The sequence below is a fragment of the Passer domesticus genome, chromosome Z, assembly GCF_036417665.1.
Source record: "Passer domesticus isolate bPasDom1 chromosome Z, bPasDom1.hap1, whole genome shotgun sequence".
Lineage (NCBI taxonomy): Eukaryota > Metazoa > Chordata > Aves > Passeriformes > Passeridae > Passer > Passer domesticus.
The window spans coordinates 42,354,844-42,381,325 of NC_087512.1; the positions used below are offsets into that span (position 1 = coordinate 42,354,844).

At 40.1% G+C, this 26,482-nt stretch overlaps 1 protein-coding gene across 10 annotated transcripts in view; it reads right to left on the reverse strand.

The window, feature by feature from the left end:
• Nucleotides 1-26,482, reverse strand: part of SEMA4D (semaphorin 4D) — a 99,093-nt gene that overhangs the window by 33,045 nt on the left and 39,566 nt on the right. For 9 of the 10 annotated variants that reach the window (XM_064404486.1, XM_064404485.1, XM_064404487.1 and 6 more), the window contains exons 2-3: nucleotides 10,422-10,484; nucleotides 2,172-2,565 (exon numbers count right to left, since the gene is read on the reverse strand). In XM_064404486.1, coding sequence (XP_064260556.1) covers nucleotides 2,172-2,265 — 94 coding nt within the window. In that variant the 5' untranslated portion in view covers nucleotides 2,266-2,565; nucleotides 10,422-10,484. The remainder of the gene's footprint in view (nucleotides 1-2,171; nucleotides 2,566-10,421; nucleotides 10,485-26,482) is intronic. The other variant, XM_064404484.1, reaches the window with a different exon arrangement.

Sequence of the window (26,482 nt, forward strand, 5' to 3'; positions counted from 1 at the left end):
GAGTTGTCTAAACAGCTGTTGGAAATCTTGAAAACAACAAAGGTTAATTCAGACGACCCACGTAAAAGACAAGGGACCCATCGGGAGCTTGATTCAGCAGAAACAGCAGCTTACCCCAACATCTAAATCACTTGTCCTGACTTTCTTATTCAATTTCAAATGCTTGAGTATTTCCTCTTGTGGTGATCCCTGTAACTCATTTATTCCTTCATTTTTTTTCTACTTGCTTTTTCTATACTTGTCTTTTCCACTGTCAGATTATTCCTCACCTTTTCCCTTCCATATACCAATCTACTGTGGAAAATCAGGCCAGCCACCACATCCCTTTGCAACTACTCTGAACAAATCCTACAAAATATCCTGCACCTTATGAACACTCTTCAGCACACTGACATAAAAGAAAGAAGACACGAAATCAAATAATAAACCATTTGCAGATGATTGTGAAGTGAAAACCAGAGATAAAATACACAAAATAACAGCATGAATGACAAAAATCAAGGAATAGAAATAAGACAACAGGGAGACACGAGATAAAAGGCACTGGAATGAGGAAGTGTGTAGAGTGGACCAGAATGGCTTGAAGAAAGATGATACAAACTGACTAATACAAAAGGGTATTTTTTCTGAATGTACAACTATATTGTAAAGATGACTGAAAGCTTTTGTATATGAAGACACAAGATTAATTAAGCATGGCTTTTTATGACACAGATGAAAACAATATATTATTAATTCCAATTGTAACATTAGTAATTGCACATTTTCAACTGTAACACTGCAGAAACATTAGTTTTAAATTAGATTTGTCAAGCATGTAGTTTTGAACTCTTTTGCTTGGCAGGAAAATTTCCCAAAATTTCCCATTTTGACAGTTCTTCGTACAACTGCAGTGAACTACATTCCCTCTCCTACTCAAAGTAGGTTTCCAACATTTAAATGCAACAATCTTCAGCAGACAGAGAAAGAAACAGCAGGAATGAAAATAAGCTCCATTTATTTTGACTAATTTCGATGTGAGTCAGCAGTACCCTATTATTCCATCAAACAGCAAATTGCCAAATTTTAACTACGAGATGGAAGCATCAAGGAGTCTAAGCAGGAACTGCTGGCCTTGTCTAGGCCAGCCTTTCTGAAAGGCTGTGTCGGCAACTCACTAACTGCTATACCAACCATCAGGAAAAACACTTCCTACAGTCATCCCATAATCTGCTTATTCCTACTTCATTCTTAATCTCCATCAGTCTTTTCCTACAAAATGTCTGCTCAGAATTTAACATCCTTATTTAAGATTGCTTCATTATACAGCCAGTGCATTTGTTTGGGTTCATTCAGTTATTGCACACTTGGGTAAGCAATCAGTTGCTGTTTACTAAAGGACCCAAAGACAAAATCTCAAAGCATCCATGCCACATGCGTAATGGGGGGGTAGGAGAGGAAAAAAGGATAAATGTATATATTCACAAATAATTACTCTCCTGACTTTGCTTGAAGTTATTTTTTAGACCCAGGCTAAATTATTAAACCAAACAAAGCTGGGGATCCCCTGATTTCTATTACTCCTCTCTGCACTTATATTTGCAGACTTCTGATTATTGTATTGGGAGATTATGAACACCTGCTGCAATTTCAAATGCAAAAAAAGCATGGCCCTGTGAAAGACATTCATATCTAGACACTATAAAATGCTGTTGAAAGAGGGCCAAATGCTTATTTTTCTTTCGTCTGTTGATTTATTTAATGCTCATGACGGCTCAGTGTCAACACAGATTATTAGCTGGAGAGGTGCATTTTGCTAATGTATTCAGACTCCAGGTAAAAATAATTTGTTTAAAATAAAATACACCTACTGGGATTTTCTCTTGAAACAAGTTTCAGTTGCAATATCCTTCAGCTGAGAAAGACAAATTTGGAATTCCTCCTCTGTTTCAAAACAACTCTGTTTTTAAAGCTGCTTGAAGGAACCAAAATCAGTTAATCCAGTGCCTGAATGACTTTTCAATATTCTGGTCGTAAGCATTTCATAAGGTGAGCAAAGTAGCAACACCTGACCAATTCACAGCAAACTGGCTGAGAGAACCTAATTTGAGCCTCAGGGAGTTTCAAATCCCACAAAAACCCTGAGGATGTGGTAATATCCCATGTTACAATACTTAAATTTCTGCTCTTACCTTTGTGTTCCCAAGTGATCCTTGGCACTGGGCCAAATGCTATTGCCACTTCTAGCAACAAACCCCAAACTGCATAAAAAGCACACAGAGCCATCTTCAGTGTCCCTGCTCTTCGGGGTTCACTGGAGTAACTGCAGCAGGCAGCGTTTCTTTGACAGATGAAATGGAGACCCCAGGGAGTATTAAAGACCAGGCATTTCACCTCTTGAGAGCAACACCACAAGGGAGGCTGGAACAACTGTACAAGTACGTGCTTTTCAGCAGATCACTTCAAGAGAACGCACATTTTCCAGGATGCTGCATACAGAGACTGCCCACACACTCCACAGGCTGCAGAGCTGCTGAGAAGTGTGACTGAGTGCATTCTTCTGTTTCGCCAGAGAAATAAATGATGCTGTGGAGAGAGGAGGGAAGCAAGAAGTAGAAGAGAAAGCAAACCAAATACTGCCAAAAATAGCACTGATATTGCAGTATTTCTACAGCTGTCAGCATATCCTAATTTGGACACAAAATATATTAATTGGTGAAAATCACATTCTTAAAAATAAGACACACATTACATGGCACATGGGCAATAACTGAAAACAATGATTTCAATCTAGAATTCCAAGTGTAAAGAATTTGAATTACCACTTAAGCTTAATGCACAAAACTTGACTTTATTCTTTCAACAGTGTCAAAGAAAATCCCACCTCTCCAACAAACAATAAACAAAGATAACAAAAACCACTAATATCACAGAGCAAAGTACATGAGAAGTGCAGCACTAATAGTAAGAATGGTTACACAACGTGCTGTACTTCCCATACATGGGATCTTACAGAAGTCTTTTTTATTGAAGTTTCCTGTAATGCTACTAACTCACTCAAGGTGTGCAGTGTGCACGGAGCAGAAACACAGCTACAGAAACAAAGAGCTAATGCACTGCATACAAAAATTAAGAGAGAAAACACGTCAACAGTGAAACTGTTAGCTAGATAGAGTACCATGGAAGTCATTGTGTCTCTAGGTCAGCTATTACTCTCACACCACACAAGGTCTGTCCTAACAAACAAAACTGTTCACTGCTTTCTACACCATCTTCCGGAAGTCTCCACTCATCCTGTCTTTCTACAACCACTCCTGGACAAAGATGCCAGAAGCAATGAGTGCATTCATCAATTACTAGATTATAAATAGGTTTCGACGCCTGTACACTTGGGGTGGTGATGAAAAAAACATGCTTTCTTTTACAGCACAGCACAAGATGCTAGATGTTCACTGTGCCACCACTGCCTGAGACACCACAGTCACAGTCCCTCTAGTAAGGGACACACGATGATACAAGGTAACTGTAATACCTATCCAGTAGGAGGGCAAGTGAAGGTTTATTGATTTTGCATGGCCTGGTTTTGGTAGCAGGCGGGCCTCAGGGGTGGCTTGTGGAAGAATCTGCTAGAAGCTTCCACCACATCCAGAACAGCCAGCCTGTGGCAGCTCCAAAGACAGGCTGCTGGCCAAGGCTGGCCCAATTGCAAATGGTGTTAATGCCTCTGTGGTAACACACATAAGAAGAAATCAAAACTCAATCGGTGGAACAGTTTTGGTTATGAGCAGAAAAGAGCGGAGTGAGAACATGTGAGAGGAATAGCCCTGCAGACACCAAGATCAGTGAAGGAGAGGAAGGAGCTGCTCCAGACACGGAGCTGGGATTCCAGCCCCTGGTGCCAATCACGGTGAAGCAGTTGTGCCCCTGCAGCCCATGGGGATGCTGAGATCCACCCACAGCCCATGGAGGAGCCCCACGCTGGAGCAGGTGGATGCTATAGAAAGCTGTGACCCCATGAGAGAACTGTGGAGAGAGAGGTCCTCATTCCATGCTACAGCAGCCTCTCCTGGAAGGACTGCACCCCACTGAAGAGTGACCCATGCTGCCGCAGTTTTGGGAGGACTGTGTGTCCCTGGGACGTACTCCCATTGCAGCAGGCCACAGAGAGCTGCTGCTCTTGAGAGGGATTCTCATCAGTGCTGCAGTGTGATTTTATGGCTTCTCACCTGATGATTCCCTCCCAGGTGTGTCAATCATCCTTCCTTTCCCCACCCTGACCCCTGCCGAGCACTGTCTGTCCATCCTGGAATTCCAGAAGGGCATCACGTGATTGGGTGGGCAGATTCAAAATATGCCCTCTACCCCCGGGGGGCATTGGGGCATCCAGGTGTTCTATGTCCCTTGAGACCTTCTCTCCTGTACCTGGCTGGTGGGTTCCCTGTCCCTTCCCTCCTCCCCTCCCCCGGGTAAACGGGCGAGCAACCACATGGTCCAGCAGTTCTGCTGGAAGAGCTGCTGGATTCAGAGGCCTGTGGGCCAGAATAAAAACTCTGGATTAAAACCCTCCATCAGAGCCGACTCCTTTCCTTCACCACCGCCTTAAGGCTTCTCTGCAGAGGGAAACCTGAGGAGCAGACCCTCTGTGAGAGGAAGCTCCATCCTGCTGCCACCAGCGCCCCAGCATGCCTGGGCTTGCCTCCATGCGCCCAGCTGCAACTCACAGCTGGCCAAAGTGGCTCTGGGGTGAAGCACCACAGTTGCCGCTATTTGGTTCAGCAGCAGGGCCAGACAAGCCAAGGCACGTCCCGTCCTCCAATACTGGTAACACCAATTCATCAGAAGTTCATGGAGAACTGTCTCCTGTGGGAGGGACCTCCATGGTGCAGCTGGGGAGTGACTCCTCCTGCTGAGCAGTAGGATAAACCATGGCTGATTAATTTACTGTAATCTCCGTTCCCTGTCCTCCTGCACCACTGGGGTAAGGATGTAGAGTTTGGGAAGGAGGGAGGGATGGGGTGGAAGTTGTTTTTTGAGGGCTTTTTTTTTTACTTCTCATTATCTTGCTCTGATTGTGTTAGTAATGTTCTCAATTCATATCTCTAATTAGAGCCTGCTTTGCCCATGATGATATTAGATGAGCAATCTCTACCAGTCCTTATCTCTACCCATGAACCCTTCCTTAAATTTTCTCCTCTGTCCAGCTGCTCAGGAGAGTGAGTGAGCAGCTTTTGTGGGAGCCTGGCATCCAGCCAGTGTCGAGCCATGACAGAAGGTTACAAAATCATTAGTAACACTGAAAAGGAAGGGGGACCAGTACCTGAAAAACACAGAGGTAAAAAGACTAAGGGAAAACTGCAGCAAGAACATCTCTAAGTATAAGCAAGATCCCTCTGGGAGGACCTGGGTTTAAGCAAGAAAAGGCAAGGAATCTCTAAAAAGCACAGCCAGTGGATCTTAAGTAAGGTGGCCAAGCAGAAGATGGGCAACTACATTTGATCACAGGCAACACTAAAAGATTTAGAAATCCCATTTATTTCTATAAATATCTTATTTACTAAGAATAAAAATCCACACAAGACTGTAACTTGCTCAAGCTGAACCCATGACTTTTTTTTTCTGTTTTTTTTGGTCTTGGTAAGCACTTTGCATCAAATCCAACTGTTTGTAGCAGATCATATAAATAGTTTTGGGTTTTCATAATGTTTTCAGCTAAACTTATTAGGCTTTTTTGTGTGTCTTTCATCCTTCCTGTTTTTCATCATATAGAAGCAATTCAGGTTTTGCTCTCCAATACATTAAAAAGTGCCCAGTCATCTGAGTTACAAGGTATGACATATTCTGAGGCAGGCAAACAGCTTTACAGGTAAGTGTTTAAAAAGGGAACAATAGTTCCATTATTAAGTTCCAGGTAGTTTAGCTGCTTTAAGAGAAATGTAAGGAGGAAAACAGCAGTTTGAACACAACTAATCGTTTGCTTAATGCTACCCTTTGTTAATGAGAAGACTACACATAAAAATCAACTCCCTGTTAACTCTTGATAGTATTTTTTTTTTTTAAATTATTTTAGTTTTTTTTAAAGATACAGCCAGGATATCTTAAATCCATCAGTTATGTACAATGCCATACAGCAGAGACGACTCCAGAGGACACTTCTGAAGTCCTGTAAATTTTTTGGACTTTCAAACAGAATTTGCAAATATAAGCCCTAGTAAAGAATCCTGAGTTTTCCTATAGCCACACTACATTCCTAGTCTAGCTTGACTACCTCAGTAAATGCAAAATGACAATGAAGCTTGAAACAAATTACATTATCTTTCGAAGGAAACAAAGGGTCTGGCTGGATCCTTTAATGCCTGCTTTGCTATACAAAATGGAGATCTGTGATTTCATTCCTACTGTACAGGATTGCAAGAAAAGTCCTTTTTCACATTAACAAGTTTGACTTGTTGGACATTACTTAATCTAGGGCAAAATTTTGCATGTTTCAAAATTACTACAGTGAGCATTACATGCCCAATTGTGCAAGATCCACTTTGTTCTCATTTCTATAACTTTAAGTAGAGATGAAAATGCACTCAAACCTTGTCCTTTAATTTAGCCTTCAATTTAGTTACTCACCCCTGCCCCTCCCTTCCCTGCGCTGAAAATTATCTGTCTTCCACTGACATCCACTGAGAGGTCATTCATGATCTAATATGAACCTCTCTTTACATAACACAAGTGGTACAAGAAGGAAAAGTTAAAAAAAAAAAATTAAAAGGCCCAGACAGTGGCCTCATTTCCAGATTAACTCAGTTCCATCAATGTTCACTAGCTTTGATTAGATCTGAGTGTTCCGAATTTCTGAAAAGTTAGGTCTCCTAATACTTTGAGCATTACTCCAAAAAAATAAGCCACAATTTGCTTGGAAACAAGTACACTGAAGAAGTAAAGTAGAAAGAAACCTGAAATATTTGATTACATAATTAAATTCTGATTAAAATGACCACAGGTCTACTTTTTTGTAGAACTGTTAAAATTTTTCTGAGGTAAGTAATCAGTAAATCCATAACTTAGGGACTCTGATGATAGTTTTACATCAGTGATGTAATGATGAAATGGAGCAAAATGAGTTTTCTGTGATGTGATGCTTGTATTTATGGTGACTAAAAACAGGGCAACTGTAGAAGCAATCAACGCAGCTCCAGTCAGTTTGGCAGAGCACAGCTAGAAGCTTAAAGCTGTGAACATTCCCACTGACATGTAAAACTGTAATCCATGGAAAGAGAAATAGGTAGAAACAACCTTCTGCTCTCTTGAAGGATAGAAATTCAAAGCTGTTAGAAAAATTGCTGCAGAACTGCTAGTAAGGAATACTACCACAGGTTTTGAAACCAGGGAGTTGCAATGGCATATACTGACTGTTACAAAGATCAGAAACCATCTGTCTCTCACATCACCTGTGTCACTGGGCATCAAAGAAGCAGTGCTTTAGTCCACCTTCTGGAAAAATGCAAAATCCTAGAAACTGGAAAACCAATCATGGGAAGGAGACTGTCATCCTCCAGGACACAGAGGCAAAGTACACAAAGAAGTATTTGTGAACACAACATTTCATCTTTCAGAGATTTCAATTCCACAACCTAGTACCTAGGGTTTTTTTAATAAGTAATGCAACCCAGAGGCAAGTTTCTTCTTCCCCAGATAGCATGGTACGGCTGGATCCAAGTGTATATCTCGTATGAGCAAATACCACATAAGTTTGCCAGATTCTGGAATTTCAAAGCTAGGAAATGGCCAATTTTGCAACACTCGTTTTGAAATGTTTTTTCTTCTGATAAACACTTAGTTGCACTGTGCAACTTCTCGGTTCCGCTCAGTATTACATAAACTGCTAAGAGGACCTAGTTTTATTTCGTATATGAAGGTTAAAACCAGGAGAATTTATTAACACACCAGAAAACAGTCAGCATCATAGTTGCGACTCTTGTGATTCCTAAGAAATTATCACTACCATCACACAGGATCCAGCCCCTCCCTTGAAGAAAGCCAAAGACACGCTAGCCATTCTGGTCTAATTCCATCACTCTCTTCATGATTCTCCAGCCATACTAAGTGCTGCCATAATTTTCCTCCCTTTTTGTATTGCACTTTATTCTCCTCCACGGGGTTCATCTCTCCTTATAATCCCTTATCTGCTCTGTACTTATTCTCCCACCCATGCTACCACCTACTCTTCTTCCCCAACACGAGCAATGCACAGCTCCATGACCACAGGTGATGCCAGCCCCGCAGGCTGTCAGACAAAAGACCACCTTCCTTTAAGGAAGGTCCTTTAAAATACATACTTCCCTACCTCTCCATAAAATCACTGTCACATCACTCACTGTCCAGAGACAGCAAAATGAGTAGCTCACAGTTATTAATAACTAACTTCCTTCCCACTGCCAAGAGTGAAACAACCATGACAGGTTTGCCAGGCAGTCTACCCCACTATTTTCAGATAATTAAAAAAAAACAAAAAAAAAACCCAAAAACATTTGCAAAACTTGCAAGGAGTAACTTGTAAGTTACTATGATGAGGCATATGAAGCTCAGTATGTGGAGACAGGTGAATTTATGAGTGAATTGCTTCGGCCAGCAGAAAAGGATGAGTTAAAGGATCCAACTGCCAGGAGGCATAAATTGCAAGTTCTCCCTAAATAACTTTCTTTTGAAGCTTTAACAAAATACAAACCTGCTTTAATATTTATTGATGCCTATTTTAGAACAGATGTTCCATTTTAGAACAGATTCTAAGGCTCCATACTTGAAAAACAAACCGGAGAAATCCAACCATGAGGTTTTGCTTAAACCTGTTTTTTTTTTTAATTTTTCAATTTTGTTTCCAAAACTGAAAGGAAAAGTTAGCAATATTTGTATTTTAAGTAAGTAAAATTACACAGTGAGAAGTGTACAAATTACCTTTGACAGCTGAGTTTTATTTACATTGTTTGTGAATTTCAGACCAGTAAAGACAGGGTGGTTATATCCTTTGCTTCAGTTCTCACCCTTTTAAAAACCTCAAGCACAATGCCATTTTTATACAGTCTCATGGAAAACATCATTATTTACAATCTCTTTATTATGAAATACATATGGATTCATTTTTCATTCATTCCTTACCTCAGGAGCTGAGGGAAGGTACAGCCTCAAACCAGGAGATCAGTAGCCCTTTATGATTAATATATACATGTGGAGCATGGGATTATTTGCATTTTGAACTGTAACCAAAATACTTTGTAGTTGCTACATGATTACAAATTAGATGAAGATTCCTAAGACAATTTGGTGTGGTCTTTATCACTACCACAAAGCCTGCTGGAGGATGTGCACTACTGCTAGAATATAAAAGCTGTGGAAGCAAATACCCAGTTTTAGGCGAGAAATCAGTATTTTCTGTTTCTGCATGATAAATATGTCATCAAGCAGTCCTCAGGAAACTAATGCTTGTGCTTAAAGAAGAGAATTTATCTTCAGAGGGATACTACTAGAGATCTGTTACTTTTTAAACTCGCACTCCTTTCACTGCTACATTTTTTTCTGTAGGCAAAGATTATACAAAGATAAAGTATTACATGAAAAAAAATAATGACAAAACAGATTAAGACCCTTATTTTTAAGATTATTGTGGATAGATCTCTAGGAATAGCATTCAACTTCAAAGAGCAACAGAAAAGTGCTAACTTGAATGCAAAGTTATCCCAAGTACAGAATTCAAAAGCTTCCCTGGGCATATTCTAAGACCCTTTTCTGCTTGACTGGGTACTCCCAAATATTAAAGCTGGGTTGTGACAGTGACGTGCTGCAGTTAAAACCAAGCAAGAAGGAAAGTTCCTGAAGTTCATCTTCTCCTACTAGTTAAACATACTGCCACAATAAAAAATATTGCTCAGTTTCTTTGTCATTTTTTCTTGGGCTCATAGGACTAAATTAGTCATTTGAAGATGCCTCCTGGCAGTTAATGGCATATGTGAAAGTACCTGCTTGTCTAAATTAACAGGTATATGTGCCTTAAAAAAAACTATGCTGGCTGTCCAGGAACACTTTCAGAGTCCAACATCTCCAAAAGCAAGGCCAGGACCCCTTCATACATATAAACCACATAACACAGAGGAGGTGCAACCCTGAAAATGACCTTTTAGTGGTAACTAAAGAACAGGTAAATACAGAGTATGTTCCTGAGTGAAAGAAGTCCTTCCTGGTAAGTGTCCTGAGTATTTTGGTCTTGAAGCAAAGGAATATAATAAATCAATTTATAATTCAATTCAATTCTGATTTACATTTTTCAGTATGCACTAGTCCCCAGTATTCTTGAAGTACATTTATTAGCTTCTGCTAACAAGGACACCTGTAACAGTCACCACGAATCCAACACAGCCCTCCTTGCTGTGGGGATGTACCTCTGGTTTCAATGTACATACCTGCCACCCTTCAGAGCCTCCTGCACACTCCAGAGCTGGGAAGCCGTCAGAAAAACGTCCTTTCTGGAAAGAGGTAAGAAACAGGCTTTGACATCAGTACCACATAATCCTGAAAGGCAAGTTTTGATATAGGAATTAAAATAAATCCTCCCCCAAAAGTTTGGCTTTTGTTTTCCAGATTTCCAAGGCAGAACATTCCTGACAAAACCCAGAACTGCTACATTTGCATCCAGTGAGCCAAGATCCTGACATTGCACTTAACACCAAAAAAATATTAAGCAGACCTGATAAAAAGCAGACACATCAGCCCTTTTAAAACTCAATTTGTATCTCCTATCCCAAGCTGGCTGATATCTACCCAGCACAAAATTATTCAGTATTTGCATTGCAGTAGCAATTACTGATATCAGGAAGAGTCTGGGACCCCTCACATGCTGGTATGGGAAGTACTAGAGAGGTTAGACACCAGCTAGCCTCAAAAACAACTACCTTTACAAAATTCATATAAATCAGTTCCAGCACTTTCCTCCATTATTAAAGAATGGCATTATGCACCAGCTTAGGAAAGAGGCTCCGGATACTGACAACAACACCCAGCATGCTTGTATTTATTTTGCTGTAATCACAGGTCAACAGTGGGCCACTCTGAAGCAATCACAACTGGACACAACAAAGCACTTATCCCAACACTGTTACATCAGACTGTATTCATATGTATTTCCTGATGCTCATAAAAGCATTTTTAGAAGGCTGAGCCATGTGAAGAGATAGTGTTTTTTAAATGCAAGTCACTGACAGTCTGACGTAGATTTCACTATAGTCAATAGTAAAGGGGTTCCCACAGATGCAAGTGGTAAGATGGTGCACCTGACAAAAAAAAATCTCCGTTGCACTTCTGAAGGCTTAATTCATGTCCCAGAATATTATAATGGCTCAGAAGACAGAAGCCTCAAAAGAAGAAGGCTAGAGAAAATTGTAAGAAGCAGCTCAGTACTGCAGGTCTGTCTCTAAGGGAGAGCCTGTACATGGTCTTTTCCAGAGATCTTCAACAGCGCATGTTTTGTGACTACCACTATAGTAAAAGGCATTAAACAGCTACATCAAACACACTTTTGCTTAAAAAAGTAGTATTTTTCAGTACATTTTGGGCTATATAAAGGGGGTGAGGTAGTCTGATTCTCCCCTCAACCTTTTTTGAACAAGATACCCCACAAAAATCCATTACACCCATCAATGTTATTAACAGCCTGCTACTAAACAGTAGCAGAATGTAACTGATTTACTTTTGATGTTAAAAAAACCCCATCCACCTTTCATTCTCTTGAAAACGAACTAGAAAAGGCAAGCTGTAAATCATCTGACCAGTTATGAAGCTCTCTACAAACCAACTTACACCAGATCACCTCTATGGCTTTAGCTACTCAGTACTGAAGTGAATAAGTAAAATTTACCAAAAAATCCTGCTTGCCACAAGAGGCTATCAATCAACATAGCCACTATTGCTACTGGAGTTTTCAGATCCAAGTACGCCTCCATACAGCTTATGGTCCCAGAACAAACTATAATAATCTATTTTAGCTTCAGGTACCTTAAGGGAAAAAGAAAATTCTCGTTTACCTCTCTTGAGAAAGCTTCCAGCAGCCTACAGCTTGTACAAGCACTTTCACTTAACAAAGCACTTGCATCTAAATGAATAGCTAGAGTAGGTGTGAAACTCCTCTGAAAAGCCTAGCAGCAAATCAGCTGACCTGTATACTTTCCTGGCTTACTTTAAATTAAGTAACAGCCCGACATGGAGGTTTTCAAGTCTCGGCAAATAGCTCCAGGTTTCTGATCTGAGGTCACCGGGGATTGAAAGACAGGTGGCAGATGGCTGGAGGTCAGAGCACCTCTCAGACAGCCTCTGGATCTCCATGGGGATGATAAGAGGCAGAGGAGCTGTTAGGATTTCCAAGCTCACCTCCTATGAGCAGTCCATCCTTCCTCAGTGTGGACCTTGGGAAGGGGCCAGTAACCAATCAGTGTTTCCAGCAGAGAAATCCACAGGCACGGGGCTGGGTGCGAGGGTGGCTGGGCTAAGTTGAAGGGTGGTTTGCAAGTAGGGGCTCATTCTTCTCCTTTGGTCACACTGCCACTGCCTGCCTGTCAAGACACCACCTGTAGCCATGCTACACACAAGAAACTACTCCCAGCTTGCCAGAAGCCATGACATAATTAAGACCTTTAATCCAACTCAGATTTGAGCATGAAATTAAACATCCATGTGAGCACTGCAGGTTGGCAGACATCCTTCAGGGGGCTCTTGTTCGACCCGAACCTCACAAGTGATCCTTTCCATTCCAGCAGATACTGCAAGTACTTAAGTCTAAACTTATGAGAAAAAAAAACCCCTCTAAACTGTTTCTTCTGGCAATGATTACTTAAGCTTGGGGAGAAAAACTACACCACGAATACCTCATTATTTTGACAACTGTGAATAAGTCTTCAAAGATTAAAGAAAACACCTACTGGATTATAAATGAAAGACAGCCTGGAATACATTATGTAGAATAAAGGCATAGTCACCTTAACGAAATTTTTCATAAAATATCCACAATCCTTCATATTATGTGTGTTTCCATACCCTTTATTTATTTGAAGGGCTTCTAATCTGTCAAATTCCAAACCACATTAACGTATTACAAGGTACTTCTGGCTGTTACATCCTAGTTGCCTTAAAAAAAAATTAAAATCCAAAACCAACTACCATGTACTACTTTTCCTCCTGCACATCAATTACCATCCAGATCAGCAGCATTTCTTTCATTTTCTATTCAAGCACATGCCTGCTATAACCAGGTCCTTGTGATTCTAAATGAAGAGAAAAAGAAAGGAAACTCAAGAAAACTAGCTTATAAACAAATTTTCTTTACTTGGAAGTCTCTTTGGGAGCCCATGGGGGCAATTTTTAGGTTTGGGAACATTTTTAGTGCTACAGCACTATACACCTTACTGAAATACCATTTTCAGATAAATACCTTGATAATCACAACTAGACCTATATTTGGTACCTCTGTTTCAAGTCAGCCACAACCTATGCATACTGGCTTTCTTAGAAAAACTATTTTAAAAGCTTATATAGAAGCCACAATAAAGCCAACATACAGCTATGAGTAAGACTGCACAGACAGCTGCTCACAGACAGCGTCTGTGACTAAGAACTTTCCTGTTAATGCTATGTGTGGTTTTAAGAGTTTTGAATTACATGAAAAGGTAGGCTAGACTACAAACTTCAAGAACAGTGCATATTACCATCCTATATTTAAATAATTGATCTGAAACACTAAAATAACTGCTGCTGACACTGCCCCCACCCACTCTGGATGGGGCTGGTGATTATACCTGCACCACCTGTGCAAGACACTGGGGGTGAAAAATCAAGTAACAAACGTGCTACAATACTTGGAGAGCAAAGCTCAAATTTTTTCTTCCCCTTTCCTGCCTGCAAAGTTTACTTTCTATTGAAAAATCTTCATTTCACAGACCCATTTACTTCCTTACTCACCCGTCTACTTTTCCTAAACATTGTAGGAAAAATAAGTTCTTGAGCTTTAACCTGAAGCAGAAGCCTATGCTAAACCTTGTTCTGAAACAGTGAAGTGAAAAAAGCTCAGTTAGATCTCAAAAAGACAGCTCTATCTCACCCAAACTCTGCTGGGATCCTCAGTTTTACTTTCTGTCACCTCAGCACTCCTCAGATCTCACAAGCATCTTCAAAACAGCCAAGAAAAATATAGAGACTAAACTGGTGGCAGAGAGCTACAAACACCTCCTGCATCCCAACAACACAAGAATCCCAATAAGAATATCAAGGTTGGGCCAGCTACTGCCATGATAAGAGTTTCTCCATTCTTAAGGATATTAAGAGAATCTGTAATTAAGCAACTTAACTTCCATATAAGTGAATGGGAGCTTTCATGATAGTACCTATGCATCCCAAGCCTTCTTCAGGAAAGGATCTGAGTGGGTTTCACAATTTCAGCTTTCTTCCAGTTACCATACTGTACAAATATCAACACAAGAATATTTTAATAAAAAGCATGGTAATGGTTCTGAAGAAAATTACAGTAAAGGCAGAGAACACCAACACAACTGTGTGACACCAACATCCACAGTGCATGAAAGATGAAACAAGGATGAACAAATGCATAAAGAAAGTAACCAGTACCAGCACTTTGGCTTGAGATTAATCTTTTTAAGGCACCACTTCAGAGACATGTAAAAATTTTATGTATTCAAACAGCCTTCACTCAGGGAAGAAAAAAGTTCAGAAGGAACACTACAATATTCTGGTCAATACACAAACAGTCTTTGGAGAGCAGAGATCACTGTGACCACCTCCACAATCAACAATTTTTCTATTTCAACAAGATCAATATAAAGGACAAAATTACTACCCCTCTTGTCATAAAATCCCATGTAATCCATGTCTCCTTCTCCTTCTATCAGAAAAGGAGCAATGTGGGAAATTATTTGCTGGTTAAAAAACCTAAACAACAAGAACAGCAGATAAGCCTCTAAATCTTATTCTTTATCATTAAATTAAACGTAACAGAAAACAGAAGTCTAAATTCTGCCTGCATTTTTCATTGTTGTTCTTTATAAGATGTTCTTTAAGGTTCCTAAAGGAAAATCAACAGCTAAAATGCCCCCAAAGACGCACAAAAACACGTGTCTTATCCAACAGACTATCAGATGCCCAATTATGGTGAAACATCTTCTAATATTGGTGAGAGAAGATACCTATTTACATATTCATTCTGACAACATGCCAACCCAGGAAAGCTAAAATTAAGATCAACATGCTGTATTATACCACCTGCTTTCTTAAGAGCTTAGATCAAATAAGCAAATCAATTTTGTCACTTTCAGAGAACTTTTGTTCCTTTTCAACTGTGTAATACTAGAGTACTTCCTGGTTTTACTTTCTGGATTGTTTACATAAACTGCATTAGCAGTGTTGACAGGTCAGTTTGAATATGTTTAAGAGTTATCTAAACACAGATTGCAAGGTACCTAGACTTCACAGTGTTTCATATTTAGTGTTTTTCAATGCTATCTTGGCATTTTTCTCTCTTGCCTTGAGAAATACAGGGCCCCCTCCCCAAAAAAAAAAAAACCAAACCACACCCACCCCCCAAAAAACCAAACCAAAACAACAACAAAAAAGCCCCCCCCACAAAAAAAAAAACCAAAACCACAAGACATGAACAATCTTTCACATTCTTTAGAACTGAATATTTTACTATCTTGACAGTGCAGAAAAACACTTGTCCATAATCAGTTTCTAGGTTTTCATGCTTTCAAGCCAGCTTTTAACAAAATATGCCAGTTACTGACAGGTTCTTGTTTCTTGACTCTCAGAGGAGGTAAATACAACAATTACCTTTTTGACACAGCAGCAGTTTTCACTACCAAAGTATCTCTAGGCCAGCTGGACCACTGAGAACACTCAACCTGTTAGACTGTACATATTCCTACACGCTGTCAACACCATGTGCTGCTCAGGGACACTATGCAAAACCAGCTTTAAACTAGTTTTAAAAGCACATTTGAAACACTGCCTTCCTTTTTCTTTTTAATTCCCTAAAGTTATTTGGCATTAAATGCAACAGAAGGAAAAAGAGGAGGAATTTTCACCTAAACACATAATTACAAACTAGTACTTCTTCAACTGCACAGCAAAACATTTTGCACCCTAAAGAGAAGCCTTGGAAGAGGTTACCTGTCAGTCCTGAGAAAAAGGGTCTGTGTTGGATGAAAAAGGCAACTTCAGTTCAGGGAGTCAGAGTCAGCTCCCTGGTTGTGTAAGACCCAGCACAGCCTCCCTGAGGGGGTTGCACAAGGTTGCTGAAGTAGGGAATTTGAACCAAGTTATTCAAAACAGTGGATAAGTAACAAAAACAAAACTTAACTGTCTTTGGCTATAAAAATATCAGAAATTGAACCTTGCAGTGTTATCTACTATTAAAAAAAATCCTAATTAAAATTCACAGGTGGAATGCACCCATTTTTTGTAAAACCAAAACAAAACTGTTTGTGTCCAAAAAGACCCTAAAAAGCTATAAAAAGGGATTTCCTCAAGCACTGCAAGTTATGCTAGTTATGCAAGGACATCTCTGACTTATGTGCAGGTAATATTTGTCCTAGTTCTGAGTATGTTTACCTTACTATCATGCATCACACCTGCTTTATCACACATGCCACTTTGAAACTATCTTCCTCTCGTGTTCAATTGCACAAATCATAATGAGAATGTCACTAGAACTGGTGAGGACAACACTTCATAGCATAACAAAAACATGCCCATTCAATATAGCAAGGCAACCTGAATGGACCACAAAGAAATTAATACATTCTTGAATCCACCTGTACCACATTCCCAGTTACGCTTGGGATGAAGAACTACAACAACAAAATGCCAAACAGGTCTGTGATTTTGAGTTCACAGTTTTGGATGCAGAAAGGGGATGGAAGTATCACCACTCCCAGGTGCTTTACCTGTTCCTCCACAGAGTTGCTTCTACTGCCAATCACACAAATCCACCTTCGTATTTCATGAATCATGCTGCCTGAACTTTTGTAAAATCCATGCAATTTTTCCTCCATCTGGCATTACACACATTGAAGGTGGTGCAATAAAGCCCTCTTTCAAAATGCCTTTTCGTCAATTAACTGTATTTCTTTGGCAGCTAGCTGAAGAGTCACCACCAAATGCTGTCAATTCTCTTTCCAAAGCTCCAAGAACTGACAAGTCAGTGCCTCTATGCACGTGCTGTTTGTTTGGGAAGCTGCTTTTTCAGCAGCAAGTTTCACCACTTGGGTTTCTGTATGACAGAAGACAGGGATATTAAGACTTACAAAGAACTTAAATTCCTGTTTTCCTGTCACCCACTCATTTAATAAAGTCATATAGGGAATCTTCTCAAAGCAAACACAGTCCTGGCTTCTAAACTTATTTCCACTGAAAACCTGATAGAGAATAAAGAATTAAAAACAACATACCATAAAACTGGTAGTTTCCCTCAGGTCTGCTTACCCTTGCATTAGTGAAAATAACAAAAACATCTTATTTTTGCTTTCCATACCCATTCTTTGATATGTGACTTTCAGACAACAAATGTGAAGCTCTCTTTTCAGATACAACAGCAACAGCATAAAGAAGCAATGCAGTTTTTCAAGTTTCATTGCACTGACGCAAGTAGAGTCTGACATTCTCGGCCCTCACACCTGGTCTACCACCAGGTAACAATTTTTTTCCTCTTTCTCCTGCCGTATTCCACTTGCAGGATGAGATAACTCACTCTTGTTAAAACAGTACATTTAGGCTCTGTAGATCCTAGACACCAGCTCATAAATTACATGAACTTCTGGGTTTTAAGACAGTCATCATAAATTTAGCAATGTGCCAGGGTGAATGGCTTAAAACAATCATCCCCTGGGTCCCTGAAATGGGGCTGGGAAAAACAGCAAGATCACTGCTCTTGTTCCTTGCAGTGGCAAAGTGTCCAGCCTGCTTACTTAAGCCATCCTGCCTCTGGCCGCCTCTGTGTCCTCTGGTCTCCATCCGTAACTCCCCATCCAGACCTACACCAGTGTGCAACTAATCAGGGAGGTCAACTGATCAACCTCCACAGGCTAAAAATCTGGTTTGGGGAGGGGCTGGATCAAGGGAGTTTAAATCCACACAGAGTGTCCCTTTCAGCAGCCATGACAGCTTGTGGCAGATTGAAATACAAGTGCAACGCTATGGGAAACGTTAAGTCTGGGTCTTCCTTGGGCAAGGGGAAAAAACGGGAGTGCCAAGTGTTAGACTGACTCCAAGTCCTCCTTGCCTCATCTCAGGGCCAAAATAAGAAAAAGTGAGGAAGAGATGACAGATCCTGGTCCATGAAAGAAAACCCTGAAGGTCTGAGGGCTGTATATGACTAGACCTGTGACAGACATCTCTAATGCTGTATAGCACCCATGAGGTACGGAGCTTTCTGCAGGACTGCCTGCTGAAAAAGATGTTGAAAAGACAGAAGTCCACCCAAGGGTAACATCACTTCCCCAACAGTAAACACTGCTCTTCTGCTGCAACATCATTACGAAAACAACTTCCTTTATTCTGCCAGTGACAAGCAACTACAATTCCTTCTCATCAGCTTAAACAATTGCCAAAAGCATGTTACCATTAGACTTGCTAGCATATTTAAGAAGTTCTACTGTCCCTAAGGACTGGCAAAGATGACATGCCATGGCACAACCACATTTCCCAGCCAACCTCACTCAAAACACGACACATGAGGTCTAAGGTCAAAATTCAGAATTCACCACACACTGCAAGGGTTGTTTTAAACAGCTGGAATCACCTCCAACAGCAAAATGCAATTCATGTTTTCTTACAAAGCAAGAAACAGTAAAATAGCCCTGAAATTTAAAAACTCATCATCTCACTTAACAGATACAGCTAATGCAAACAGCTTCAATGGCAAGCATTTTAAAAGGTTTGGGATTTTGCTATGTTTAAGATCTGGTTATTATCCTTTTTCACTGTGTTAAAAACTCTGTATCAATCCTCTCAATTTTTATGCTGAAAAGTAACAGAAATATACTTCTGAAATACGCTGCTAGTGCTTGCCACAGACAGCACAGACACAGATTTTAGAAATCATCCTTAGATTATTTTACCATTGCTCACTAATAACTTTTGCTCTTTTTTAAACTACGTACAGCCAGGGAATCTGCACTCTTCTATAAGATACACAAAGAAATTATAGATACCAGCAAATACAAAAATGTTTGCACAGACCTGAACTTGTTAAACATAAGCAGAACTCAGTCAGCAACAACTCAGCAATGACTCAGGAGTATGGAAAAAAAAAAAAAACAAAAACAAAACCCTCTGATCTTCCACAAATGCAGTGATTAATTATGTGCTGTTACATCTATTCTGCGGGGTTACACAGCATTGATCATAACTGTTCCTGCCTCAATACAACCCTTGTGCTGATATTAATAATGCAAAGGTCATTCTGACCTTTACCTAGTAACTGGGTATCAATTTGTGCCCATATCACTGCTTTCCATACATCCAAAAACACAGGTGCAGATCTTTCAGTACAAGTGCTTCAGGTTTCACATCAAATTATGTGTGAGCGTGTCAGGAATAGGATTAATAGAAGCTTTGCTCGCAGAACATTCTCATGAGCATTACTGGGATTTTAACTCCTGCAAAGCCTAAAATGAGCTTTTTCTTATGCCAAATGAAATGCTGCAGAGAAAGTCATTATAACACTCGATAATTAACTTGGAAAACCTTGTTTGCACTACCATTGTAGATATTTTAACAGAAAAGATATGAGATATGCACACCACAGAGGTTCTGCCTCAAACTCTGTTGATAAAACAGATAATTACTACAAGTTTCTAGCTGTTGAAAGCTAAATTTGGGGGTTTTTAATATTACAGAAAAGCAGAACTGGAAAATTACACAAAGGCATTAGAGGCAAGATGAGATTTATGTGCTTCCTACAAGGTTTAGGGCTCAACAGAGAAACAAAGCTTTCCTCAGCAATGCTGACCTCCAAATGCCACAGCAACCACCATTCATGTCTTATCACAAACTAGAGATTCCCACCCCAGAACACTTACAGCTTTCACATTTCAAATGTCAGAGTTGAAAAATTAGGTTAAACTGAGTTAAATGCAAAAGTTAATCCCAAACAAGAGAGACATGTCAGAGAATTCAGTGGCAACTAATGTTACTTGTGAACCAGATTCTACAGAGTTGTTCAAGCTATTAGCTGCTTCCCTGTATCCCTTTATAACTTTCTGAGGTCATCAGATACTGTAAAACATGCAAAGAAGAACATCCTTAAGACTGCTATATCCCCTTTCCTTGGTGCACAACACAGAACAAGCAGAGACAGGACTCGAGAGGACACCTTCACTGTCTATATTCCAAGCATCATTTTACACCACAAAATACCCTTCTCTTCTAAAGCGCACTTAATAAAGCAAGAAACTAACAAAAGCCTCCATACGGCTTATAAAATAAATGGGCCCTTTCTACAAAGCAAAACAGGTATCATCCTTATACATTAATTCAAATAAATTAAACTTTAAAGGTTAAAGTTCTTTGTGGATGTATTAATTTTCTAAATTTAAATTTCAATTGCTATGGAGCTTACTTGCTAAAAATCTGGTAGTTTTGGTTTTTATTTTTGTTTGAAAAAGGCAGACTTAATACAGTAAACAAATTAATTACTCTTATTAAAGCATTGTTTTCCTTCTCACTTTCCCTTGACACTTTCCCCAATTTTCTCTAATAGGAATATTAGCTTTAAACTATTGCAGAGTTTATGCCAAAAAAAGAACCCCAAAACAACATCCCATTATTAAAATGTGAATCCAGCAAGGTTAGGTATTTGTGGAGCAACTTCTGATATACAGTTTTCTTTCCAGCAAATTATTACCTAGACTTCTTTGAATCCACTAGTGAAAAAAAACAAACACTAATCTTCAAGCTTCCTAGAGGATGTGCAGACTTGCACTGAGAATTTAAATCTACTAAAGATCAGCTCGCTTTTCTTAAGTAGCTTTTGCAGATCTATTAGAAGTCATCCAAGGTAACCATGAGTATACACACTACAAACTGAAATCAGTACTCGAGATTAACATCCATGTATTAGCTGCTTTGCTAGCACTCCTCTACAATTTAAGACAGAATGACAGATCTCATTATTTTTGTTGCTAAGAATCCTGTCTCCTGTTGGGACTGTTTGCTAGCAAGCTTCATTTAAGCTCCCTTATTTTTACAGGCTGCAGACATATTTCTGCTTGGCAAAACATTGTCTTTAACAACAGATATGTCATTCAGTGACACTTAAGAAACTGCATTACAGTTTGCATGCAATGTTGCCCACCAGCAAGGTCAGCCAACTGCACACCTTGAGGCACAACAGAAGCTGCCTCTTATTGATAACAAAACTTCCCTGATTGCTCTCTGAGAAAGTCTGAAACTAGTAGTCACTCTGCAGAAAAAATATAGGTACCAGAGTACCTATGCTCAAACAGCTTCTCTATCTTTCTAACACAATGGGAATTATGCACTTTATCATTAGCTCTTTTAGGCCATGGCACTTCAAAAGTATCTGAATAAGTTAAAGATTTTTTTGAATTCTAACATGCTCTGAAAGGCTGGTGGCATATCCAATATTTAAGTGACAGAAAATGGTAATGCAATTTCACAACAGTTGACCCCTCCCTCAAAACTGCAAGCAAACACTTGTCATGCTGTGTTGCCTCAGGTGATGTTAAATGGCATCACCCCTCAGCAGGAAAAAAACCCATTCCTTAATTGCCTTTGTTAAAATTATTCAAAAAATTTTAACTGTTAACATTTGAAAGTACTGCTCAAAATGAACCTTCACCAAGACAATAACAAACTTTTGACAAGGTAAAGAATTAGGTTTATATGAAATAAGTTTCATCATTGACATAAAAGTTTCATCTTGCTGGCACTCATCTAAGTTCTCCAAATTACTCATGATGCTCAAGGAACCAAAGATTCATCTCCCACTGCTTCTCAAACTATGAAAACCGGTTGCTTCATTCTACCTACTACAGGATTTTTTGGAACATTTCCTATAAGAGTCCTTCCTGTTTAACAAGAGACACACTTCACAGGACACTTCCTGAGAATACATGTCCTGAAAACAATCTGGTCAGGTCCTGACCAAGATGAGCTGCTGACTAGCAATCACTCAGACCAGTCCATGGGTGGTGAGTCTTTTTTCATCCAAGGCTCAGAACCTGTCAATGGCATCTGTCTTCTCTCCAGTGCTCTGGTTCATTTTCCAGCGCTCAGAGATATGCATTACGTTCAAGCTCCTCTGATACATGATAGTGTAGTTGCCAGTCCTATATCCGAGAAAGAGTGCAAGAGCCTGGGATCAACTGCATCATCTCTGAAGGACACAGTAACTGCAAAAACATAAGGTGACCAACCACGTGTGGGGAAACAGCTACTGAGCAGAGCACTCTACCAGCTCCTGTGGTACACAGAGGCTGCTGGTGAAAGCCTGGCTCAGGAAGACTACTGAAATGTCACAATGACTCAATGAAAGCCTCTAACTTGGTAGGGCCCTTGAACAACAGCTCAAAAAAGCAAGATTTTACTAATCAGAAAGACTTGAAGACTTCAGTAACCCCAAAACAAAGAAGGTGAGAAGCCTGCCTAGTGAGGATTTTCATGTGGCTTGTAAAAGTTGCAATTTCAGCAATTCAATGGAAGTTTACACTGCTTTTAGCTTAGACATCTTAATGCTTATGTCACTCGTGAAATAGTTCTCTCCTACTAAGCCACTTCATAAGGCTTCAGGGGAGAAAGAAGTTTAATAAGCATTATTTATCTGTCCCTTTAACAGTCTGAGGAGCTGGTAGTACAGCTTGCTTTTGAAAGTGAGCACCTCCCATCACTTTCCACCCTCCTCTGTGAGGATCTCTCAGCCACTCACCACACTCCTTCACAGCTACCTCGACAGCTGCCAGAGCTACCTCATTCCAGCAGCCACTCCCTTGCCAGCACAGGACTCCTTCAACTGCACCGAAGGACCCACGCCAGCCACAGGGGTAGTACAACCACACTTTCAGTACTGACACACAAGCTTAGAAAACACCCCTCCAAAATCTCATGGATATGCATGCAGACAGATTAGAAAAAGTGCCTACTCCCTCAAGAGCTCTCTATCTGGTCCTCCAGCAGCCAAACCCTGTACCCTAAATAAACCCCTCTCCATGAGCTGGTGATAAGCGAGAGGTGCGAGTGCAAGCGAAGACCCCATGCCAGACCCTCTATTCTCTTCCACGCTGCCAGAAGAGGCACAGGTCAGGTGGACTTCTCTCTCCCATTGCTATGCAGGGTCCTGTTTCATAGTTTTAACTCCAGGATGATAATTTTTCAGACCAACAAGCATCAAGAAGCAATCTCTCAGACAGCAAAGCACGTAGCCTATTCTTGAGATATCAACAGCAGAGATGCATGATTTAAAGGAATAAATGTGCATCATTTGGATTGCCTCACTGAGACTAAACAACCCAGAGCTGAATGGTATTTTTCAGGTGAAATGCTCATCCAGTAAAAGTCTGTAGTCCTCCAGTCCTTGCCCTCCCATCTTGAAATTGAGACAAATAAGATTACTAGACCTTAAAGTGATCTATTAAAGCAGATAAAGCAAACACTTCAGTGTGTTACTGCAGCACACTGGAAGACTTAAAAACGTAAAAAGTATTTTCAAAGGAAGAGATCTTCATAGCAGCAAAACTATGGAGGAACATGGAGTTGTTTCTGCTGCTAGCTTGCAAATTTAAACAGTAAACAGCTAATAAAAATGCTTAGAGAATATAAAATATTGCCAAATCCAATTTCAGTAATGTCAATTGTTCGTAGTCCAGAAGATTAAACTCTATTGGATTAGAAAGGATGACACGTCACCTTTAGAAGACTGTCTGTGACAATTATATCCATGAGACTGCAGAAGGCTGATCACCAGCAGAAGAAGGATACGTCAAATCTTCAGGCCTGAAAGTCAAGATACCAGTCCACTCTGCAAACAATACTATAGTCAGGCCAGGGTTTACACAGCACTCAGACTCATAATCTGCACAGTGCACACTGCCCATCAACAGGACTCGAGGAAGCTAATGTAACAATGAGTCAGTATTTTATACCTGAAACAGAAACAACCACCGATTAGCAGGATTTGCAGTAAGCACTGAAGAGAACAATACAAGAACAGAACAGGCACAGCTTGTTTGGCCAAGTAACATGCCACATAATACAGTGGAGATAAAAAGTAAAAATAAAAATCAAATTTAAAAACCAGACAGCTGTTCAGAAGAAAGCTATCTCAGGGGAATAAGACGAAGAATAAATTTTTAACCAGGACACTCTACAGTCCCATCATCATAAATATCACACTCAAGAGAAGCAGCACCAGCAGCACAAGAGGTTAGGGAAGGGAGCAAAAGGACATGGAAGAGGCAACTGCAGTTACTCAAGCACAAGCTGAAGCCACGGCTTAAGGCTGTATCCCTGCAGTACTGGCCTTCCTCCCACCCTGCTTCTGGAGCACTGTAGTGTGAAGCTGTTGACATCTATGACCTACAGCACGGACAGCCAGGTAAAAGTTGCAGAAGTGAATATGGGAACACCAGATTCATTTTCCTCTGCTGCATATTAGGAAAAATCTGGAAACAAAGCAGACTCCAACTAAGATCACTTACACTCCAGTCTTAGCAGACATCTTCTGAAAATACAGATCATTATTACATCTCCAGTTTCAAGGAAGTTGAAAATCTACTCCACTAGAAGAGAAAAACACTACCAAACTAGAAAAAAAAAATGTTTTCAGATATTGTGTACTATTTGATCCAAACCAAGGCTCACCAGACACAAGAGGCATCTGATCTGCAAAATGTCTGCAGACATCCTTTCCTTTGCTTCTGCTTCTAAAGCGTCTGTGGTTGACAGAAGCTAAACAGAGCAAGAGCAAAAGCAGAGAATTTCCATGGGTTGAAAGATTAAACCTAGACTGCAAAGTGGCAATCTTTTCTGCCTTTATGAGGAAAAGACCATAGTTAGAACAAGCTGAGTGAATTCAGTGAAATCATAACCACATTCAGCCATTCATCTCTGCACAGAACATCCCAGGCTTTGCAGTAAACATTTCACTACGTGAATGGGTAGAAACATTCGCTCACATAAGCTGGTTAAATGTGATTCAGCCCAGATGTCTGAATGGCTTAGCAGTCTTTGTTTGCAAAACATCAATAAAGAATGACAGACATATAAATACAGGACTGAGTTCCTGTCCAGAGGACGTGCAAGGCCTGGCGTTTTACAAGACTACTTTTCACAGCACATATTGCTAACACTGAGTGATGTACCAAAACTATGGTTATAAAACATTCAGTTCTTGTTCAAATGGAAGGTGAAAATGGGTGCAATCTAGAATCTAGAACACCTGCCCATTAGGGTGCCCACAACCTTACGAAGCAGCGCTGCACCTGTCAGCAACAAAGAGGCAGAGAGGAAGAAAGAGTAAGAAAAATGCTGCCAATTTTGGCGAATACCTGATACACCGTGGGGCAGGGTAAACTGCTCCAATTGCAGCCATGACTGTTTTCATAAACATGAACCAGGGTAAGTCCAACAGCTTTGTCTTATGGACAATGTCAGGCATGAGATAGCTAGGGCCAGAATTGCATTTACAGTGGATCTGCTCAGATACTTCTATCACAATAGAAGTCTGTCCAGCACTCTTAGTACCACACACACTTCTGGAAAACACACAGATCAAAGACAGCATTTTAAAATAAAGTATCATAGACATACAAAGCTTAACAAGAGAATCCAGGGTGCAAATAACACAGGGAGAAGCTTTAAACAAGGCCAGTAACACGCCAGTAATTCATCCTCTAAAACTCAAGGTCATTTTCTACTCTCATGGTGGAATGTATTGATTCTAATTAAGCACAAAATTTCCTCCAGCAATATGATGTCTGGCTCAGCCAGTTTCCACACTGCATGTGTACATTACGAATTTACCCTTAAAAAAGCAACCTGGCTAAAAACTATGGTCTTGATCTATTATGCAAATACATGTTAACATTCGCAAGAAACTTCCACACAACTACTATGCTCAGTTATTTGGTTCATTATGGTGAACAAGCTGGTACACAAGCACCTTGATAAATAAAGGCATTCCCCTGACTCAATCATAAAAAACAAATTCATCCCAACACCACTGCCCCAGATTATCTGCTAGAGGCATTTTAACAGAGTTGAAACCAACAAAGAAGCTTATTTTACATTCCCCAGAATATACCATATACCAACAGACAAGCCTTAACACACCAAGCAGATGCACCAGTCCTCCTCCACTACTTAAAACAAGCTAACATCTAATTTGTAATGAAAAGGCATTTCACAGGCAAAAGAATGGATATGCTGCAATCAATACCAATAAAGTTAG